Genomic DNA, 24108 nt, shown 5'->3' on the forward strand with positions numbered 1-24108 from the left:
CACAGACCCAGCTTAGCCTGCTGCTGCTGTCCATGGTGCTGCTCCAACTGTGATCCATTAGCAGCCCTTTCTAGTTATCAAAACCTTTCATCTCACGCTCCAGTGACTAGCATGGTGGCTTTATTTTAAATTTGGGTGCAACATGCAGCATGTAACTCACTGTTTAGGAGGATAGATCCATTAGGAAAGACGATGGCACACAGGCTTTTTATAGCCTTAATGTGCAGCTGTTCTCGCAGAGCTGGCATGGGGTCGGCAGTGTAAATTCTTAAAGCGGAAGGAAAATTTTGCTGCTGGGGGCATTTATGGGCTGGCTGAAACCAGATGCACTATAAAACTTTTGGCAGGAAAAGCGAACAAGCTGTCTTTAGCGCGGGGGCAGGCAGAGGGGAGGATCTGATGGATGGAAGTGGAAACTAAGAAATCTGGATTAGAAAAAGCAACATTTGGTAGCAGCCAGTGTGGTTAGCCAGTAGTTGGCTGTCTGGGGAGAGAGAAAGAACTTTCTCACTTGCAGTTTAAGAGCTGGATGCTCTTCTGAAAGATAATTTGATGGGATTAACACAGTAATAATTGGTGCACCTTGCAAGGCTGAGTGAGAAAAGGTCAGCCAGCAGTGCCAAACTTCTAAGAGAAAGCCAAGGCTTACCTGTCTAGGAGATACACCCTTCGTTCTGGGATTCCAGCCTCAGATCTTTTGAGTGTGGTTACTTTGTGATGAGGAAAAGGCACTTCCCACCTCCTTGGAGGCAATCCCTTCTTGCTCCTGCCAATGATTGTTAATTATACTGTTGAGGACTGGTTCCAATTAAGTTGGTTAAGGACTATGTCCTCAGCCTCCTGTCATACCACTACTTGCCAGGTCATCCCTGGAGATTCTACAAGCAAAGACACACTATGTACACCAGTCTTTTGGGTCCCCGGGTCACCAATGGTAGGAACTGAACCCATCATTGGTTCTTAGGTCAGCAATGGTGACATATTAAGTACTGACAAGCAATTTCCACCATGCCCAGTGTGAAAAGAGATACCGAGCCCACCAAAAGTCTGATGTTGGTCGGTGAGCAGCCTCACTTTGTGCTAGAAGCAAGAGACCAACTTCTACTCCCAAGACTACCCACCAAGTTGCACCTGGGTCAGGTTTGCCCAATAGGGTGGGTGAGCCCCACCTGTTGGGGTTTTAAACTTTAGGCCCTTATACAGGGGAGCAACAGATGCCGTCATGGCCTGCTGGTTGGCGGGCCGCCTACAGGCAGCCATCAAAGCCAATTGGCCTTTGGTGGTGGCCTTCAAGGGTGGGACCAAACATATTGTTTTGGACTCCAAAAAGAAAGAATTCTGCCGACTACAGCATTACTTTTGCCTAGTAATTGGTTGAGCCTGGTACAGGTACTGTATGCATCTTGGGTTGTCCAGAGATGGGGAGGTGGGGAATGACTCTGGGGCAGCTATTCCAGTGGTGGTGGTGGTGGTGGCAGAACTGAAGAATATATGGTGCTGGTAGGTTAGCAGGCTCTTACAGGGAAAGGGAACTCAGAAATTTAATTGCCATTTCCCCTTTCAGCAGGCATACTACCTCTTTGACCTTGGAGAGCAGTGCCAATTATGCACAGAGCCTCACCTTATTACTCTAATGCCAGGTTGGTCATTAACCCCCTGCTAACTGGGCAAAGAGACACCTTTTGAACATGATGGTTCTCTTTATTTAGCAAGGGGAGAGTAACTGGCCCTATCCAGCCCCAGCACAGTACTTCCAGTGACTGTTGCTGGAGTCTATCTTATGATTATTTTTAGACTGTGAGCCCTTTGTGGACAGGGGTCCAGCCTATCTATCTATCACTTCTCTACGTAAACCACTTTGGAAACTTTTGTTGAAAAGCAGTATATAAATATTTGTTGTTTGGTCCAAAATAAGTCAGATCATTCATGACTTGATTATGGATGAAGGATCCAACCCGGTATACATTAGAGATACCTGGTCAGGAGTGGCTAGTGGTCCAGTTTGGTCCCAGCTCCTCCCAGTGGAGCAGGTGAGAGGATGTGGGAGGGGATGTGGCTGTGGTCTAAGAATACCATCTCCCTTACCAGGTTCCCTGTCAGGGAATTGCCCTATATAATGTGTGTACCTAAACCTAGGGACCAAGGATAGACTGGGACTTCTGTTGGTGTGCCTATCAGCCCGCTGTCCAACAAAGTCTCTAACTGAGCTGATGGACCTGATTGCAGAGTTGGTATTGGAGTTGCTCAGGTCATTGGTGGTGGGGGACTTCAGTGTTCATTTTGGGACTGGGTTGTCAGGAGTGGCTCAGGAGTTCATAGCAGTCATGACTACTATGGACCTATCCCAGTTGGTTTCTGGACCAATGCATAATGCTGTTCACACACTTGTTTTGGTTTTTTGGTCTCATCAGGTTGGTGTTCTTTGAATGGGGACCCCTGTCATCTCCCCATTGTCATGGATAGACCACCATCTGGTTAAGACAGGACTTGCAACCACAACCCACCTCTGCAGGGGTGAGATACCTATTAGGTTGGTCCACCCGAGAAACTAATTTGATCCAACAGGATTCCAAGAAACTTTGGAAGGGTTTAGAGTTGGCTCTGCTAGTGAGTCTGTTGATGCTCTGGTGCAAACATGAACTCCCTGGAGCAGTAGACACAATTGCTCCTAAGCGTCTTCTCTGACCCATTTCAAAATTAGCCCCATGGTATTCAGAAGAACTGCGGGGGCTGAAGCAGCAAGGTAGATGACTAGAGAGCAAGTGGAGGAAGACTTGGCGAGAATCTGACAGATCACAACACAGAGCACACTTGAAGCTCTGTGAAGAGGAGAGCTGGTCTTGTGGTAGCCAGCATGACTTGTCCCCTTAGCTAAGCAGGGTCCACCCTGGTTGCATATGAATGGGAGACTACATGTGTGAGCACTGTGAGATATTTCCCTTAGGGGATGGAGCCACTCTGGGAAGAGCATCTAGGTTCCAAGTTCCCTCCCTGGCATCTCCTGGTGTAGTGGTTAGAGTGCTGGACTAGGACCGGGGAGACCCGAGTTCAAATCCCCATTCGGCCATGAAACTAGCTGAGGACTCTGGGCCAGTCACTTCTCTCTCAGCCTAACCTACTTCACAGGGTTGTGGTGAAAGAAACTCAAGTATGTGATACACCGCTCTGGGCTCCTTGAAGGAAGAGCGGGATATAAAATGTAAAAAATAAATAAATAAAATATATAAAATAAATAAATCTCCAAGATAGGGCTGAGAGAGATTCCTGCCTGAAACCTTGGAGAAGCTGCTGCCAGTCTGTGTAGACAAAGTTGAGCTAGATGGACCTTTGGTCTGACTCAGTATATGGCAGCTTCCTATGTTCCTATGAAGATCTCTGCCCTAGCAGTGCGGGTGGCAGTTCTTTTCTGCCTGCATTGCTTCTGCAAATTCACATCCAGCAAAATTGTATAGGGTCATAAGGGGGCTAGTATATGCTCCCTCACCCTTGAATTTGAACTTGGAACCATAAATCACGTGCTTTGATGTCCAACAACCTTTTTGTGGATAAAATCTCTCATATTCAGGCTGAACTGGATTCCACAGTTGCTGCAAAGTCTACTGTGGAGATGTCCAGCAACTCTCTTATAGAATTAGATTGGATCACTTTCAGTTTGTGACTCCTGAAGATGAGGAGAAACTGCTTCAGACTGCATGTCTTACAACCTGTTCTTTTGACCCTTTCCCAACTTGGCTTATTTCATCTGGTAATCGTATTATAAGAGAGGGTCTGGTATATATTATAAATGCTTCTCTGAGGGAGGTCAGGATGCCTCCTTGTCTTGAGGCTTTTATGAGACCTTTTTTGAAGAAACCTGCATTGGATTCCTCAGAGTTAACTAATTACAGACCCATTTCCAATCTTCCACGGTTGAGCAAGGTGATTGAGAGGCTGGTGGCCTCAGCTCCAGGCAGTTTTGGATGACACCGATTATCTAGACCCACTTCAAACCAGCTTTTGAGGAGGCTATGAGATTGAGACTACCTTGGTCAGCCTGATGGATGATCTCCAATTGGCTGTTGACAGAAGGGAGTGCAACTCTGCTGATCCTTTTGGAGGCTTGTGTATGCACACACCTCTAGAGGGAGGGAGAGGGTAGGTCCTTTGCTTTTGTGTGGGCTTTGGGGGAGGCTAGAAGCAGCTAGTCTCCCACTGCTTCTAACTTCAGTGCCTCATGCAAAGTGAGAGGCACTTTCCCAATGTCATGGGATAAAAGCAATTAAACAGCTTAAAATTAATTTCAGTTAAAAGCCTGAGAAACAGGTGTCTCTTTAGGGTCTTTCTAAAAGTAATCAGAGGTGGAGATGCTCTTACTTTAACAGAGAGCATACCCCAAAGCCCCAGAGAAATCCCAGCCCCCCAGTTGCTACTAAATGAGCTGGTGGCAACCCTAACCGGACCTCCCCAGATGATCTTAACAGGCAGCAGATTTTGTGATAAAGAAGGTGCACTCAAGTTCCCTGAACCCAAGCCACTGTGGGCATTATACTGTAGGTAATAACTTTGTATTTTGCTCAAGCATATCAGTAGTCAGTATAGTTCTTTTAAAATTGGTGTCATATATATTTATTTTATTTATCTATCTATCAAATGTGTATACCACCCCAAACTTTCATCTCTGGGCAGTTAACAATAGCATAAAACAGTAAAATATATACAAAACAATTTAACAATTTAAAAATCACCTACAAATTAAAACCTTAACGTTTTAAAGAACTGAGAAAGCTTGGGCGAAGAGCTGGGTTTTCAAATGCTTTTTAAAAAATTGTCAGAGATGGGGAGGATCGTATCTCAGTAGGGAGCGCATTCCACAGTCTCGGGGCAGCAACTGAGAAAGCCCGTCCCTGTGTGGCCGCCAGCCAAGCTGGCGGCAAATGGAGATGGATCTCTCCGGATGACCTCAATGGGTGGTGGGGCTCATGTTGAAGAAGATGTTCTCTTAGATACCCAGGGCCTAAGCAGTATACCTACCTTCCCCTACATGAGCAATGTGGTCCTGGCACCATGCCACTCAACTACCACATGATCACTGCTGCAGCGAGCAGCATGGCATTCTGGAGGCCAGGGAAATGCTACCCAGCCTCCAGAAATCCCACAATGGACCATATGAAGAGTGTGGTGCACTGGGGGATTCCACCTCAAGCCAGGCACTCTAGGCACCCAACTCTGTGGCTGCAGACAGCCTGAGCAGACACACAACCAGGCTCCCTGGTAGAAGGTTGTGCTCATACCCTTCTACCTGGGTAACAGCCCTGGGGAAATTCCTGGGCTACCCAGCAGGGTAGTGCTGGGAACTGCCTCAATCTGCATTTCACATGAGATCTGCATTTCACATGAGCAGCCCTACCCTGGGGTAGGGGTGTGCAAGTCTGGGTAGGTCTGCTTGTGTGAGCAGCCTCAATGTCGGAATAGGGCCTAAGTTAGCACAGCCAGCTGAAACTCCTCAGCTGTTTTTCTCCTCTGCTTGAGTCCCCAATCTCCCATCTTTGGTGGTTTCTCTCAGTGGTTCTCCTGATCATCAGGGTTAGTATTTAATTTTATTATGATTATTAGTTCATTTTATATCCAGCTCTTCCTCCAAAGAGCCCAGAGCAGAGTACTACATACTTAAGTTTCTCCTCACAACAACCCTGTGAGGTAGGTTAGGCTGAGAGGGAAGTGACTGGCCCAGAGTCACCCAGCTAGTATCATGGCTGAATGAGGATTTGAACTCTGGTCTCCCCGGTCCTCGTCCAGCACTCTAACCACTACACCATGTTGGCTGGATTAGTCTTTATGTGAAGTCACATGTTTACTTGAGTCATGTGTGTGTGGCTCCCATGGCTAGTTCAAGGAATGGTAGGGAAATACATGGAGTTCCAATGTACTGTATCTACTTGAACCCAAGACAAGGTCTTTCCAAGTTTTTTTTTTATATTAGAAATCAGCAGGTTGCCTTAAATCCAGAGTCCTGCTCCTTTCAAGTAAATGCAGGTATAACCTGTATTTAACCTCTACCTTTTAAGGGGATCTTAAATTCAGATCCCTCTATTTGGGTAAATATGGTAGCAGAAGACACATAAGGTAGGGATACAGCACAGCCTTCTCTAGACCTTGGTGTGCCTTTCAAACACCCTGATTTCCACAGCCAAAGGATACTTAAGTCCCACCTCCTGGGATGTTCAATTGAGCATTAATATGGATGCAACTTAAATTCAGTTTAAATTAGTCTTCTAGAAGCAATGAAGCAAACTCCTTCAACAGCGAACTTCAGCATGAATACATTGAATACATTTTGCACTTAATTTTACACTCGTAAACTCACAGCCATGCATTCAAATACTGAATCACTGAAACATACATGTGGGGTAAACTAATGCTTCAGGATGCATTCACAGGAACCCTAGATCTTCTGATGGGGCTTACACATAATGCACCTCTGCTCTGCACCGCTTAAGCACAGAGTGCTGCTTTGCCTCTGCCTCCAGCAGGACCATGCTCAGTGACATCCTGTGGGTGGGGTGGTGTATTCGGGAGCTCTGTTTCTTAGCTCTCTTTCCTCTATGGCAACAAGTCAGACTTTCAGTAAGGGACAGAAGCATTGTGAGGAGGAGGAGGAGGAGGAGGAGGAGGAGGAGGAGGAGGAGGAGGAGGAGGAGCAGGAGCAGGAGCAGGAGGAGGAGCAGGAGCAGGAGGAGGAGCAGGAGGAGGAGCAGGAGGAGGAGGAGGAGCAGGAGGAGGAGGAGGAGCAGGAGCAGGAGGAGGAGGAGGAGGAGGAGGAGGAGCAGGAGGAGGAGGAGGAGCAGGAGCAGGAGCAGGAGCAGGAGCAGGAGCAGGAGGTGGTAGGCCTGGCCATTGTAATTCTCCTTCAAGAGAGTCCCGTTGAGCTGATGTAGGACATCCAAGTAGAAAGCAAAACCAGTTCTAGAAGCAGAGTTGGAAAGGAACATGAGAATTGCCTTGTTTGAGTAGAGCAAGAGTTCGTCCAGTCCAGCCTTCCGCTTGCAGTAACAGCAGGACGGACACCTCTAGGACAGGGGTGGTCCACCTGAGGCTTTCCAGCTGTTGCTGGGCTACAATACTCATCATCCCCAGCAGGAGCTGTAGCCCAACAGCTGGAAAGCCTTGGGCGGACCTGACCACCTCTGTACCAGCAGCTCCCATAAAGGACATGGAGAGGATGGCCTTCCTTGATTTGTCCCCAGCCATGTGTACTTGGCTATACCGCCTTAAATGCAGATGTCCCTTTCAGCCAGGAATCAGACAGACCTGTCCAGCAGTTTTGTCTATGCCTTTCAACTCCCCCAGGAGCATCGACCCACCATAGCCAGTTGCAGGCCGACACATCCTAGACCACAATGTACCACCAGGAGAGTAGAGGTGCCCTGGAAGAGGTGCACACAGAGCAATTGCTCTTCATGCCCAGGCGGCAGAGGAAGGAAACACACCTCTCTCTCTCCTTACATGTGCATCTGGATCCCATCCTCAAGTATGTCCAGTTTTCAAGCACAATAAAATCGACCTATTTAGGGCTGCTTTACACAAGGGATCATTCCACATGCTTTAAGTGCTCAACATGGGGGAAACCCTATGCATATAGAAAGCTAGCATGGCAGGAAGGAGGGTTTAATCCTAGCCTTGCCTGACACTTCGTGCTCTTTAATGTGAAGGGACTTCTTTATGGCTCACCTGAAGCAGCAAGATCTAGGAAAGGTTTGGCCACTTGATTCTGCTCCAAAGTGACCACAAGGAAATATGCTAACTAGGCAAAGAGACTGCGTTTTAATGTAGTGATTCTCTTTATTGAGCAGGGGGAGAGTAACTGGCCCTACCTACCCCCAACACAGTGCCTCCAGCGACTGTTGCTGGTTTCTATCTTTTTTTTTTTTTTTTTAACATTGTGAGCCCTTTGGGGACAGGGAGCCGTGATATTTATTTGTTTGTTTTGCTATGTAAAACCGCTTTGAAAACATTTGTTGAAAAGCAGAATATACATACTTGTTGTTTTGTTGTTAAGGAAATATTTGGGAATGCAACTCGGTGCTACTCAACATGTCTAACAGGGGTTGTCCTAATGAAGGGGGGAAACCCTTTTGACTGCCCAAATGGGCCACATTAAAGACCATAAAGTCATTACATGCATGAAACTAAACAAGATTAACTGGAGAGTGTACTCAAGCAGTCATCGATATCACAATCAAGATTAAGTGGACTGAGCACAAGGACAAGAGAAGAGTTGGCCTCAAACCAATTTTCCCCTAAGGTGCAACTCATCCATTCACTAGCTCCAGTGACACAATCCATTCACTAGCTCCAGTGACACAATCCATTGATACAATGTGTTCCAAATTTGACAGCTAAAGCATTTTTCTCAGCTTAGGAGGCACACTAGACTCTTGCACTCTAGAGTGTTAACTTGTAGAGTAGCTAAGAGTAAGAATTATCCACCCACAGAAGAGCTCACCCTCTGTTTCCACAGCCTCAGAACCTAAGCAGAATTTGAAAGTACATCAGGAAAAAATGCAAAATTCTCTTATCCTATACAAGACAATGACTCACCAACTACACAAAGCTCCATGCACATTGTAACGCTGTGCGCATGCAGTTGCACAAGAATGCTATTTCACAAGTGCAACGATTGTTCAAACAGAGTTGCCCAACAGGGAGTCCTGTATGTATAATGGCCTCACTGCACAATTGCACAATTTTTGTGCTTGCACAAACAGCACTCTTGCACAGCTGTGTGCATGTTGTGTCACAATGTACATAGAACTTTGTGCAGTATGAACCACTGACGGCAAGCAAAAGACGCCTCCTATGATAAAATGAGGGAGGGAAAACAGTTCAGTTGTACAGTACAGTTACAGATTGGGGACGGAGATTTATGATAGGGGTATGCATGGACCAATTTTAGTGGTTCAGTTTGATTTGAAGCAAACCACTGGTCCACAAACCAGTTTGAACCAACCATCTGGTCGGTTCAATCGAACCATTTCAATAGTTTGAGGGGCTATGCTTGCAAAGGGGAATATGGGGAGGGTGGCTTCAATAGGGCTTCTAAAGGGTGGCCAGAGGGGGTGGCATTGCAAGAGAGCACCTTTAAAAGCAGGTGGAAGGTGCTTACCAGCCCTTTGCTCCCCACCCCAGCAGCCTGCCTGGCCTGCTTCCAAAACAGACCTGGCCTCTGCAATAGGAATGCCACAGAAGAGTTCTAAAAGGCACCTAGAGTGGAGACAGCTTCCATTTATGGCAGAAATGCAAGAACTCAGAAATACTGAGAGATGGCAGCAGAGAAATACAGCAAAACTGCAATCCACTGAAATGTCTAAATGTTATCAAGCTTGGAATATCAGGATATTTGCAGAAGCCAGAATAAAGTCTATTAGTCATGCTCAAAATAATATAAATATAAATAATATAAACCAGACACTGGAAAACAAAAGCAGACAGAACCTCTTTAGAAGTAGGGCCGAGGTGAAAAAAGAATGTTTTCCCAGCAGTTGGCAGTATTAACAGTCTCCCTGCCCCATGGCCATTTTTCAGATGCCAAGAGCTAAAGTGTCGACCCACTGATAGTGAGAGCAACACACTCAGCAAGCCTGCCTCCTTTCCCCTCAGTGACATCAATCTGTAGCCAGCTCCAAGTGGCTATATTTTGTGATGCTATTCAATGAGGCTATTCTCACGATGGAGGGAAACCACACTAAGGGAGCCCAGCCCAGTTTTCCCCCATCGTGAGAACCACTGGGCTCACGGGCAAGCTCAGTGGTTCAATGGCAGCTAGCCCACCAAAGTAGCCCTCCCCTAAAATGAAGTTAGCGGAGCGAGCGCGCCACTTACCCCATCTGCTCAATCACGAGAAGACGCACCAACTCATGAGAAGACTCCTGACCGAGAGACTACAACAAGTCTCCTGGCATCAGAGGTCTCCCCAGAATGCCCTGCACACTCACGTAGGGCATCCTGGAACTTCCACGGGCTGGGTGGCCCCCAATCCCCGCCCCCCCGACCCATTCCATGACGGAGCCAGTAATCATGTGGGCAGCCAATCTGGCCACCCAGGGAGGGTGGAATGCTCATGTGCGGGGAGAGAGGGTCAAGCCCGCTCTTCACACTGTTCGCATGGAGCCTCAATGCATGATCAGATTACAGTCACCCATCGCCAACTGCAGTTTTCCCAATCACGGTTTTGAGTATCTGCGACTGGGAAATCATGACCCAAGTATCTACGGTTTGGTGAGATTATTTTAGTGGTTCCGGGGGTGGGGGGTCCTGCAATTTTGCGGGGTTCAGAGTTTCAGTCTGCTCATTCCTCTTGCTGACCCTGCCAACTCCTCATGATTTAAAGTGGCTGAGTGGCTTGAGGGGTTCAGAAGTGACTTTGAGTGATTTGGGAGGGTTCAAAAATTTTCAGGGGATAAAATTTGTTCACTCTTGTTTATTATTATTTTTATATTCCAATTTAATATTTTTAAAATTGTGTAACTGTTTTATGTAGATGATTTGTAAACCACCTTGAGATTGTTTTGATGAAAGGGAATATAAAAATCTAGCAAATAAAATAAATAAAACCCCTCATCCCAGGCCATAATTTGTTGTGGCTGAGGATGATAGGAGTTGTAGTTCAGCAACATCTGGAGTATAACTGGTACATAGCATGCAAGAAGCCTGGTTGCGGACAGAAAAAAGTCTAGCATGGTCTAGAGCAGGGATTCTAAACGTTGGGTCCCCAGATGTTATTCGACCTCAACTCCCATAATGCCCAGGCCCAGTGGCCTTTGGCTGGGGATTATGGGAGTTGAAGTCCAATAACATCTGGGGACCCAACATTGAGACTCCCTGCTCTAGAGGGGGCCCACAGCATGCTGAATAGGTGGCAATATTGCCATTTTGAGACTGATTTGGTGGTATAGAAATGTGATGAATAAAAATAAGTACTTGCATGCTATAAACTTTGGAACATGCACAAAGGTCTAACTTGGCGGCCCATTTGGAAAGGATACCAGTTAGACAAAGAGAGGTTGACTTGAGGATCTCCCACTGTTTGTCTAGAATTCCCATCATCCCCTAACTGCAGTAGAGTACAGCTGGGGATGACAGGTTTTGTAGTCCAACAGCAGAGGGTTCAGTGGAGCAGAATGTACAAATGGATATTTATATACTGCTTTTCAACCAAAGTTCCCAAAGCAGTTTACAACAATATAAATAAATAAATAGGCTCCCTGTCCCCAAAGGGCTCAGAGTCTAAAAAAAGAAACCAAAGTAGACACCAGCAACAGCCACTGGAGGGATGCTGTGCTGGGAGTGGACAGGGTCCCCTGCTCAATAAAGAGAATCACCACTTTTAAAAGGTGCCACTTTGCTCAGTTAGCATGAGACAGGTAGAATGTATTTGTTCTACTCCCCACCCAAACTTTTCTGAACACTTAAATGTTGTGCACCAAAAAATATTGTTGCCATTTGGAAATTTCTGCTCCATCTACTTATTCTGCACTGCATGGCCACATAATATAAAATGAATGCATTTTAAAAAATCAATGGAAGCTGAATTGCCCAAAGTGAACTGTTGAATTAATGCAGTTTATCGACATTCATGTTAACTCATCTCAATTCAAATTCATTCGGAATCAGAGCATTTCCCCATTCCATTTGAATGTGAAGCTGCCCAGAGGAGACACATTTGAATCTGAATGTTTGTCAGAGTAAGCTAGTATCTCAATCTGAATCACAGATTTTGTTTCAGCTCCAGTGAAAATTTGCTATGCAGCAACTGGTCTACATGGTCCACAACACCCAGCTGCCATGTAGAAGTGGAGCACTGAACAGCTTTTGCTTAAGCAAAAATACACCCTGGAGTGTCCATCACAAGACTGTTTATTTAAATACATACTAGCATCCCACCCCGCATCTCCAAATCAACATCTTTAACACACTATCCAGCTAATACACAATCTAAACACATAACCATTGCCTTCAGGAAACCCTTTTTGACAGGAATTCTTCTGCTAAGGGACCCCTATGTGTCTGCCTTTGAATCTCAGCATGCCACCAAGTATTCTAACACACTGGCAAGGCCTGTGGGGTCTCACCTGACCCCAGGTGTGCCACAGAAGATGCAGCACATCCTCCTGCTTGCACATTGCAAGGGAAGAATCAGAAGCTAGACAAGAGGTCTTTCAGGGAAGCTGGTCCTGCACCACTGATCATCTTACTGAGGAGATCTAACAAGTTGGAACAGACCACCACTCAGTAATAGAGAAGCAGCTTTGCCTGCAGAAGGCCCCACGTTCAGCCCATGGCAATTCCAGGGAGGGCTGGGAAAGAACCTCGTCCAGTTCTGGAGAGCTGCTGCCAGCCAGTGAGGAGAATACTGAGCTACATGGACCAACAGCATGGAGCACAGAACCTCCTACACAGAGGTATTTCATATTTGAAGTAGTCCCAAGCAGTGTTCCTTCTAAAAGAGATCCCCCAGATGTTTTCAAATGCAACTCCTATCATCATCCCCAACTGCAATGGCCTTGGCTGGGGATGATGGGAGTTTAGTCAACATCTGGGAATCCCTTCTACAGGGAACACTGGTCCCAAGATTGCTTGATCCAGATTAGTCGGTTTCCTCTTTCCACTGGGGAATTCCAAGTCCATATTATGCAACGAAAGAGAACCAGTGTGGTATGGTGGTTAGAGCATTATACTAGAGCTAGGAAAAAGTAAAGTGTACTGTCGAGTCAGTGTTGACTCATGGTGACCACAGAGCTCTGTGGTTGTCTTTGGTAGACTACAGGAGGGATTTATTATTTATTTATTTATTCATTCATTCATTCATTCATTCATTCATTCATTCTATTTTTATACCGCCCTTACAAAATTGCTCAGGGTGGTTTACAATTAAAACAGAAACCGTTAAAACCAATAACTATAAAAACAGAAATGTAAATATAAACATCAATTAACAATTAAAACATCATAAAAACAATTAAACAATCAGAACAATTAAAACCCTGAAAACCAGGTTTTCAACCAATTAAAACTAATTAAAAACCCGGGAAGGCCAGGCCAAACAGATAGGTTTTAAGGGCGCTCCTGAAGGTCAACCAAGAGTTAAGATTGCAGATTTCTGCCAGAAGCGCATTCTACAGCCCAGGAGCTCCTACAGAGAAGGCCCGCCTCTGAGTCGCCACCAAACAAACCGGTGGTAACTGGACATGGACCTCCTCAGTTGACCTTAACATGCAGTGGGATCATGCAGAAGAAGGCACTCTCTGAGGTAACTCGGACCTAAGCCGTTCAGGGATTTAAAGGTAATAACCAGCACTTTGTATTTTGCTCGGAAACCTATCAGCAGCCAGTGTAACTGTTTCAAAAAGGGAAAATGTGGTCTCTCCGGGTTGCCCCAATCTGGCTGCCGCATTCTGAACTAACTGAAGTTTCCAGACTACGTACAAAGGCAGCCCTACATAGAGCGCATTGCAATAGTCAAATCTATGGTAAAATAGATTTACCATGGCCATTTCCCGCGCAGTGTGAGATGATGCCTTTCAGCATCTTCCTATACCGCTGCTGTCTGATATAGCTGTTTCCCATAGTCTGGGAAACATACCAGAGCAGGGATTTGAACCAGCAACCTCTGGCTTGCTAATCAAGTCATTTCCCCGCTGCACCATTTGGTGGCTAGGGCTAGGAAAACTCAAGTTTCAAATCCCTGTCTAGCCATGAAGCTGCCGGGTGACCTTGGGCCAGTCATAGTCTCTCAGCCTCTTAGAGTTGTTGTGCGAACAAAACAGAAGAACCACGTGCTGCCCTGAGCTCCTTGGAGAAAGGGTGGTATACAAACGTAACAAAGTAATGTATAATGTACATAATGCTAAGATACATATGAATTTTCGCTTACCATCTGTGCACTAAGGACATAGGCATTTGTCCATGGAGAATTCAAATACATTCTAGACGACCAAGCAGTGGCAGTGAAACTTTAAAAAAAATTCTTTTTAAGCCTTATATCCCTCACCTTTAGAGGGTAGATTAGCTAGTAATTTTTGCAGACATATCTGCAAGCGTTGCGTAAAACAAAAAGAAACTGTATGCCCTCAAATGTACACTTCCGTTTTGCACCACAAAACTTCATACCAGGGCCACTCCTGGTTTCAGGACTCCTCTCCATGAGCTCCCTTCTACCTGGGTAGACCCCAGGTGTTGGAGCCTACCTAGATGGATGGGGTGGGGTAGGGCTGGACAAGAATCCATGATTCTGGTTATAGGCGCAGAGGTGGTCTCCGGGATTGGCAGTGGGCCCTGGGCACCTATTTGGGGTGGGTACGTGTGAGCTGCTGGATGATGCCAACTCTGGGCATTGGTCTTGCATGGGCCCAGTGAAAACACTCAAGCAGATTAGCTGAAACTTTACATCTCTACCAATAAGTGCTGAAATGTATAAAATAAGAGCAAATAAAAAATAAGAGTGATTCAAGTAAAACACAGGAGCTTTTTTGCCTGTGTGTCTCTAAACATGAAGTGTGCCATCAAGTCGGTGTCGACTCCTGGCAACCACAGAGCCCTGTGGTTTTTCTTTGGTAGAATACAGGAGGGGTTGACCATTGCCTCCTCCTGTGCAGTATGAGATGATGCCTTTCCGCATCTTCCTATATCGCTGCTGCCTGATATAAACATAACCCTGTTTTAAATGACACCTAAACCAAACATGTTGAAACTTACATATAATTATCTTAAAATTGAATCATGACCATTTTACAAACTGAGTTGAAGACTACATTTTTACATAACAAATAAGAAACACCCACTGGCTGAGACTACCATTTATAACACTTAGGTCGTGCATTGTATTTATGATTGTGGACTTCCTCCTAGACTCGGGGACTAGCAATTTATCATGCAATAGAACCATCTGTGGAGGGCACGTTGTATTCAACTGTAAGAGCTGCTCAAAAGTGTCCATCTGCCTCGAACAGTGATGGGCGCTCCTTGTTACTGGTTTTCAAATAGAAGCTGGACCACCATCTAACAAGATTCTGTAGCAGACTATTGGACTGAGCAGAGCATGGGGTGGATTAGAAGACCTCCAAGGTTCTTCCCAACATTAAAATTCTATACTGGATGCTCTTGAGCTACCTAAGCTGTGCAACGTGGTCACTTCTCAAATTAATATTTGCATCCAGGGTGGATTTGATTTAAATCAAACTGATTTAAATCACGATTTAAATCACTAGCAGGGTGGATAAAAATCAATGATTTTTTTTAAAAAATAAAAAAATGGATTTTTAAAATTTAAATCAGATTTTTTTGATTTAAAAAAAAAATCATTGATTTTGATCCGCCCTGCTAGTGATTTAAATCGTGATTTAAATCGTGATTTAAATCAGTTTGATTTAAATCAAATCCACCCTGTTTGCATCTGTACTAATCAAACACCATGGACATTTACTTTCTCTCCACGACACTGTTTTACTTAGCAGCTATTAGCCCTTATTTCTAGAAAGGGGGGACACTCAGGATCCTTTGCATGCTTACTCAAAAGTTCCACTGTTCATTGGGGAATTGCTTCAAAATAATTGTACTTATTTGCAGATGCAGACTTCAGTTGAGTGTTCTAGCTCAATATCCCAGCATGTTTGGAAAGAGCCAAACAAATGCTCATTTAGGGTTGAATTTTTTATTTCAGAAATGGAATCGGGCTTCCGAAAAGAGAATGTTCCAGTATCTATCTCACAAGAAACGGTCATGAAACCATTACAGATTTTAAAAGTTCTACTTTCACCAGGTGCACATTCATCTGAAATTCAGTTCTACTTTCCAAACAAAACCTGTTTGAAAAGGGTACATGTGCACAGGTATGTACAGCATGTCTTCTGAACAAGCAACTATTCATACTTATGGCAAAGGTTAAGCACATACTTGTGCTTGACAAAATTTCTCTTTGAGACTTCAGTAATGAACTAGCATCTCTTAGATCAGATTTCTAAACTGTGTTACCATGACACTCATTTTCTAGACCTTGAATTCTCTTTAGCCTGTCTTTCCAAACATCCTAAAACAGGAGAGAACAAAGGAAAACTACTACAATCGAACCAAAATAATGTCAAGCCCTAAGAGAACGTAAGAGAGAATAGGAGAGAATGTATTCCAGACAGCAACAATATATTACAAAGGTAACTTTGGACAACAGCTTTTTCATAACACCCCGCAATTCATCTGCCTTACAATCAGCTACACAACTGATGAAGCTTACATTTATACGTTTCCCAAGCATCTAAGCAAGTGCCTTTTTTGACAATACTGAAGGAAATGAGAGCTAGCACTCTGTTCAGCAAGTACTGCCCACCCTTCTTAGAAGAGGCCATCATGATCTCTGCTTTTCCCATGACCTGTTACAATATGGGAGAGCCAAACATGGTTTAGAAAATAAAGTGTGCCCTTCAGTCTCAGGCCCCAGAATTTCCTTTACCAAGAGTCAATCTTAATCAGTAGTTCGAACTTGCAACCTTAGTATGTTTTTTTTAATGGATAATATGCAACTGCAAAGCCCAAATCATACTGTCAAGAAGTACTTCAGCAGAACAAAATCCCTTAAATCCCATCAGTGCAAAACTTTGCCAATAATTCATGGCCACACCCCTCCTTTAACTTGATGACTAGCAGCTGAATGTGCTAACAGCCCACTGAAAAGCATTTCAGTTAGTGGAAAAAACATCTCTCTCAAACATTCACATACACACAAGTTGTCACATGATGTGCAAAGCATGTATTTTACTCTGGATTAATAACTATAGGACATTTCACTCTGATTATGGACTCTAGATCCAACCACTATGAGTTGCAGGGGAATAACAGCAGGAGAGAGGGCATGCCCTCAACTCCTGCCTGTAGGCTTCCAGCAGCAACTGGTGGGCTACTGTGTGAAACAGGATGCTGGACTAGATGGGCTTCCTTGGGCCTGATCCAGCAGGGCTGTAATGTTCACTCTGTATAGAAACATACACTGGAAATACAAAGAGGGACAGTGGAAATGTGTAAGGAAGAAAGTCACGAAGACATAACTGGTTCAGATGTTGTGTTAAACCATGAGAAAGCTACAGTTCATAATGGACTATTACTCCATAGTGGAAGCTCTCAATTTCCTTCCCTGATGCATGGAGGGTGGGGGAAATACAGTTTGCAAGCCTCAGGCTTACACTACATCAGAAGCTGCTCATAGTTAAAAGTGGATTCTATATAGCAGGCTGGTATTAGACAGGCCACCTAATAGTGCAGCGGGGAAGCAACTTGCCTAGGGAGCAAGAGGTTGCTGCCACGAATCCCTGCTGGTATATTTCCCAGACTATGGGAGACACCTATATCGGGCAGCAGTGATATAGGAAGATGCTGAAAGGCATCATCTCATACTGTGTGGGAGGAGGCAATGGTAAACCCCTCCTGTACTCTACCAAAGAAAACCACATGGCTCTGTGGTCACCAGGAGTCAACACCAACTTGATGGCACAACTTTACTTTTATTAAAGACAGACCTTTTCAGTTGGACCCAAGACTGCCGTTCTAGCAACTATGCCATATATAGTTACACACACACCCCACTGATCCAGGAGTTTGGGTGCAGCTCTGCAAGTCCCATGTTGCTGTGTGCATCGGCTTCCCAACTGGCTTGCTTGCAGCAAAAACAAAGGCTAGCAATGCATCAGCAATGTTGTTTCGCCTACACACAGTCTGGGTATTAAGGAAACAGCTTTAGCTCTCTAAAGGGAAGCTTCACTCACACAGCTGCCTGAGCTAAAGGAACTGTCCACATAACAGTGCTGAACCCCTGTGTGCTTACTGAAGTAGCAACCCCCAAACATAAAGTACTTTTCATCAAGAGTAGGAAGCGAATGTCATCATGAAGGGTCAAGAGTTAAAGGTGCCGTGTGCCAATTAGAAACTATGCACAGATGTTTTTAGTAAACATTAATTATGTTCATGGAGGTGGAAGAACGAACAGGTTTTAGGATCCATTTTTGAATAGCCATTTTATTCTCATTCCAGTTTGAGACTGATGATCTAAATCCCTCTCTTTTTGTAGCAGTGAGGCTGACTGATCAAGCCGAGGTGAACGTTCAGTTGCTCAAGGAACTTAAAGAATGAGAGAATGGAAAGCTGCAAGCTAGGATGTGATTAAAATCTCAGACAATGGACAGCTGGAGACTGAGAAGAGGCTCCAGAAGGCAGAGACAAAAAACCCAGGGAGCCCACAGAGAAGACTGAGGGCAAGGTGACCCGTAAGCAACAGACTGGGGCTGGAGGCTGCGGGGGTGGTGGTGGAGATGCCACTAGGAGCACGAGGGAAGAGTAGGTGGAGAATGAGGCTTGAGAAAGAAAGCAGAGGAGTCTGGAGGCTCAGAAGAAGCTTCACAGTATTTAAAATGTGGGGCTAGACACTATGGAAAGTGGAAGGTCAGGGATGCTCGTCAAAAGGCAAGGTGGCTAAAGAAAGCAGGCAGTGGGCTGGAAATCTAGAACCTGAGACTAGGTGATGTGGACACGATCTGGAGGGGAAAGGAACCAGAGAAATCAGAAAAGGAGGAGGATCGGGGCAACGTCATGCATATGGCCTAGAGACAGGAGGGGCTATGTACTGTTGGCAAGCAAGTAGTGGGCAAAGGAACATAGGAAGCTGCCTGACACCAAGTCAGACCATTGGTCCCTCTTGTTCAGTACTGTCTACCCTGATTGATAGCAGCCCTCCAGGGTTTCAGGCAGATATTTCACAGCCTGATCTGGAGAGGCCAGAGATTGAACATGGAGCTGTCTGCATGCAAAGCAGATGCTCTACCACTGAGCTACGGCCCCATCGCCAAAGGTGGCATACCAGGGTCTCCCATCGAGGCACTGACCACACCAAGACTTGTTTAGCTTCAGCAAGGTGGCTGCATCATGTGCCCTTCGACCATGCTCAAGGGGGCACAGAGCTGCCAGATCTCAAGTGTGGACTCTGGTAACTTCAAAGCAACAACAAGCATCTGACTTATGGCTGGACTGAATCTCACATACTGAGTTGAACTAAATCACGAGCTCTGCTGTAGGCTTCTAGCCCTTGTCAAATTTTCATAATATCCCGCAAACCCTTGGAATAGGACACATAGGAATTTAGTGTGGAATTCTCTACCCTCAAACCCAGTGTGGACAATTTGTCCAAGTTATTACTTTAGCCCAAGTCATTTGTTCCATCAGCTTTCGATAGTAAGGACTTGGCCTCAACATAGACTCAGTTGTAACTTAAGTTCTGAGAGAGAGAGTGAGAGAGAGAGAGAGTGTAAGTATATGCACCCCCAAGACCCTAATGACTGGGTCACACATACAAGTTCATCACAATACTGCAACATCATGTTTTGCGTGTGGTGGTTATTTGTGTATTATTTGTTAATAAACCACCACAAATTTAATTTTAGAGAGAACTTGCAGGTCACTCCAAAGAGACTCAGTTCAGATATTCAATTGCCTGATAGTACATGCAGCATAAGAAAGATATGAAAAAATCAAGGGGTGTACATGTAACTATCTGTACAGAATAACTGCCATTCCTGTAGCTCCACACTCCAGTGAAGTTCCCATTTCACCCTCAAATCCCACCCCACATCAGCATATCCCAGGCCACCAAAGCAAAAATAGCCTTACACTACTTCCAGAAGCTATTCAAGGTCATCCCATGAAACTGGTTGCCAAGAAGTCTGGACTCACAAAAGCAAGTACTTTTTCACACAACACACAATCTATGGAATTCTCTGCCACAAGATATGGTGACAGCCTGGATGGCTTTAAAAGAAGGTTAGATAAATTAATGGAGGACCGATCTATTAGTGGCTATGAGTCTGAGGGCAACAGGCCACCTCCAGCCTCAGAGGCAGGATGTCTCTAAATACCAGTTGTAGGAGAGTAACAGCAGGAGAGAGGGTGTGCCCTCAGCTCTTGCCTGTGGCTTCCCAGAGACACCTGGCTGGCCACAGTGCAAAACAGGATGCTGGACTAGATGGGCCTTGGCCTGATCCAGTGGGGCTGTTCTTATGTAAAACCAATTCAAGCGAACTAGAAGAACATGCCAGGCAATCACTGTGGGGCTGCAACCTACCCACCCCTCAAATGTAGGAGGGGACACTTGCTTGAATGTTCCCCACAGCTAAACCCAGCATTGTCATGAAGGAGGCCAGGCTAGAACTGCTCTCACTCCGATGCAGCATCTTTCCACGTGCAGGTAAGGAGCATGGAAACATGCAACCTGTTCCCTACCCTCTGCACACTAAGGAGTGCTATGTTTTTTTTTCTAAATATTTGACTCAGCTCTTTGGATTCTCCATGGGAAGAGAACTCTATAGCTGAGGGGCAGCTAGGGAGGGCCTCTCTCTACATGCCCTTAAGAGTTTCGTTTCACCCATGAAGTGAAGCCTTCTCTAAGCAGATACACCGGGCTGAACGCAGAGCATCCCCACAGGAGATACTAAAAGCACTTTCGAGTCTCCAGCTAGTATTTATGTGCATGTGTGAACATTGTTAATGCACAATAAAAGGCAGCAGGGAGGCCGTTTTAAATTAGAGCCACCTTCTAAGGCACATGGGTTTTGTATTCCCATTAGAGAGGTGTGATGTGCAAAGGACCATTTCAGCCTCATGTGTGAAAGTGCCTGTAGGTCCCCAGTCGAGGTGCAGGCAGTCTTAGACGCGGCGTGCTAAAGCCATTCAGGGCTTGATGTCAGAAACAACCAGCACTCCAAGTCAAAATCAGCCAGCCACATTCCTTTTTCTCCTCTGGATCCCCCTCCTCCAACTGTAAAACAAACGTCTTGGCTCGGGCTTGGTTCAAGCCAGGTGAATGTAGTGAACCAGGAAACAAACAAATGGAGACAGATGTTTAAGTGGATAGATAGATGAGCTGCAGACTATAAAGACGGATCCCTCTGAATAGGACAGTAGCATCAAGCACAGCTCCCCAGCTGCTTCAGGAGACTCTTGGCAGAAGTTCGAACACTCATTTGTTCCAAGAGAGTTTTGCTCTGCCAATTGACAGAGTCCTCTGCACAACCAAGGACCTCTTCCAGTTCAGGGCTCATCCTTTTAATGGCATCCAACGCCTTGCTTACAAGCACTCTAGCCCCCTCTCTCTGGATAGCTGATATCTTCAGCGTAAAGGAGCCTCCTTCTCCCTGTCCTAGGCTTTGGCAGAACAGAGGCGCACTGGTCCTATTAAATCCACCCATGCCACAGGAAGCAGCAGCATTCTGGACTCTTCTTACCCCCTGCCATTTTTAGGGACATAAGTGCTTTCACTGGATGTTGTACAACTTGCTTTTCAGCACTGACAAACCTACCTGGCTGCATCTCCCACATTGCTAAATGAGGATTGTCAGAGAAGAGCTTCAAAACACTCACGGGCAATGGTGTAACAATTCCACAGTCCTTACTAGCCAAACTATACCTCTGCAGGGAACAACGCTGAGCTATGTCAGTCCCACAACCTCTGCTCTCTCTGAATATCGCCCAGTCGCCAGCAGTAAACTACTTGTTACTCCGATCCTGTGCATAACAAAGCACTATATGTTTTGCACACACCTCTGTGTGCATTTTTATGATCATGCTCGCAATGTACTGATCTACTCAGAGACTCCAGCATGAGGGACGCAAGGTCCTTCTGCTCACACACAAATGGGGCACAGAGAGATGGCTAGGGAGATTCCAACCCAAACATTTTGTCTTATCACATTTCCCCCTGCTCTGTGCACAGTTTAGCATTTACAAGATTGTAGCTGGTTCATTTTCCCCTTCATCCTTGGGTGTGTGTCCCACCCACAAAAAGTGGGGGTTGAGCAGATGAGAGGAGAGAATGATTGTAGCAACCCTTGCAGGAACATTTCGTTTGCACGATAACCCGAGGGACCAATATTCTCCCTCAATCAACATACTCCGCAGAGTCCACAACGCATCAGTACCACTCTGCCACACTAGCACAGAAAAGAAGCATGTCTCCTTTAAGGAGGAAAGTTTTCTACTTTCACCGAAATCTACTCAGACAAGTGAGAGGGATGGGGAAGAGAGAAAAATAAGCGCTTCCTTTGCTCTCTCCGGATTTTAACGTAAACACGGTAAGGGAGCCAAATTAACCCCTTCGGTGGTAGGGAGGGGAAGCTACAGCGCCTTTGAAGGCAGCATCCTGGTAGGTAGCCGGGTTGTGCACTGCCGGCGCAAGAGGCAGCCCAGCTGCGAGCGGGTGCGCTCGAAGCTAAGCGATGCGCTTTCCGCTCAGAACCCCGCGAGGAGGGAGGAGGAGGAAGCAGCAGCAACCGAGAAGCGATCCATCGCAGTTACCGCGCTGCCTCAATCTCCAGTTCGACCATCGTGGGGCGGGAAGAGCAGGTGGGGGGGAGATCTCCCTTTTCGTTCGAGAGGGAGAAGCGAATCAGCGAAGCCAGAGAGGGGATCGCCGAGCCAAGATGCGAGGAGCAGCGTGACTGTCTGCATAAAGGAGGGCAAAGCATTACTTCGCCCTCCGCCCCTCACTCTGTATGGACAGACTGTCTAGAGCGGGAGGACTAAGCTAAAGAACCCCGGAAGGCAAAGAGCCCACGCGGAGCCAGCGAGGGAAGAGGGAAAGGGGCCAAGAACAGCCTCGATTGGGCGGAGGAAGAAGTGGCACGAGAGGACCAGAGCCAAGAGGCCAACGCGGTCCAGGCCAAGCAGAGGAGCACAAGTCAGAAAGCACTCGCTCCCTGCAGGAAGGAACAGCAACCCGCTGGAAGCGGTCCGTCTGTTTAGAAATCTGGGCTTTTCCGACCAGGGGTGTAGCTAGGGGAGAGGGGGCCCCTGTTCAGCCCTCTCTCTGGTCCCCCCCCCAGAGTGAGGGAGATAATGAAGAAAATAGGGAGGGGTGGACCTGGAGGGCCCTCAGGAACTGGGGGCGTGTTCTTTGAACCCTTTTGCTCAATTAGAGCTATGCCCCTGTTTCCGACTACTGGGCTTTTCCTCCCCCATGTAAAAAAAAAAAAAGCATTAAGGACGCAAATCTAGTTCCAAACACACACAAACAGGAAACATTTTCCCCAAAGGTCTTGAATCAACCTCCTCTTGGGGGTGGGGTGGAATCAGATGACCCCCTTGCCTGAAGCAGGGCTCCTGGAAAGGTACCTTTGGGGGGGGGTCGTGAGCAGGAGTGAAGAAGGGATCCTGCTCTCCCCAAGGCCAGCTGGGAAGAAGTTGTCTCTCCAGGATTTCCATCATCCCCAGCACACCGGCCACTAGCCAGAGCACGGACGGGAGAGACCACCAGCGGAATTCGATGGGCGAACTGGGGCCCAGCCGGCATCAAGCCTCTCCCGCCTGCCCCAGTGCCCTGCCAGTTCCCCACGGTGGGGGATCCTTCCTTACGCCTTAGAAAGCAGAGCACCTCAGCTGCAGGCTCAAACCCCGTCGGAAGGGAGATCCTGAGAACGCTATAGGAGGATGCCCCACCGAGCAGGGTAAAGGGAGGGGAGAGCGCGGGGCTGCCTTTGCTCCGCTGGAGGAGGGCAATGGAGAAATCGGGGCGGATCGGGGCTCCCCTCCTCGCCCCAATCGAGCCCCCCCACCAGGCGGCGGGCGGGCGGGCGAGCAGCCTCGAAGGGACGGTCGCCCTCAAGGCAGCCTGCAGAGCTTGCCGGCCCAGCAGGAAGCAAGCGAGGAGGCCAAGCGAGCACTCACGCTTCTCTCGGAGGTGCCGGCCTGGGAGATGGTGCCGTTGAGCCCCACGAGCGAAGGCAGCGTCTGGGACATCCAGTTGGTGACCATGGCCATAGTGCTGAGCACGGCGCCGATCTTCAGCAGCGGCACGGTCATCTCGCCCCCTGCCTCATGCCCCTCGCCCTCTGGCGAAGCCTTCCTCCCGGCTCATCTGCCCGTCGGGGAGGCGCCGCCTCTGCCCACCCCCGTCCCAGCCTCTCCGCCGGGCTGCACAGCCGAGAAACTCGGCGCCTCTCGCGCCCCTCCTTATAAACGCCCCGGCCGCTCGCAGCCGCTCTGACGTCACGCCGCCGCTGGCCACAGGCCGGCTCGGCGGGGGAAGGGAGGGAGGGAAGGAGGGGCTCA

At 46.9% G+C, this 24108-nt stretch overlaps 1 protein-coding gene across 4 annotated transcripts in view; it reads right to left on the reverse strand.

Annotated features, from left to right (window-relative positions):
• OLFM2 (olfactomedin 2) overlaps nt 1-24108 on the reverse strand; it is a 283573-nt gene that overhangs the window by 180773 nt on the left and 78692 nt on the right. Inside the window, exon 1 of one of the 4 annotated variants that reach the window (XM_053300613.1) lies at nt 23725-24037. The exons of 1 other annotated variant lie outside the window; for it this stretch is intronic. In XM_053300613.1, the coding sequence (XP_053156588.1) occupies nt 23725-23859 (135 nt within the window). In that variant the 5' untranslated portion in view covers nt 23860-24037. Of the gene's footprint in view, nt 1-23724; nt 24038-24108 lie in introns of those variants that run through there. 2 more of the 4 variants (XM_053300614.1, XM_053300619.1) reach the window with 2 other exon arrangements.

The sequence above is a fragment of the Hemicordylus capensis genome, chromosome 2, assembly GCF_027244095.1.
Source record: "Hemicordylus capensis ecotype Gifberg chromosome 2, rHemCap1.1.pri, whole genome shotgun sequence".
NCBI classification, from domain to species: Eukaryota; Metazoa; Chordata; class Lepidosauria; order Squamata; family Cordylidae; genus Hemicordylus; species Hemicordylus capensis.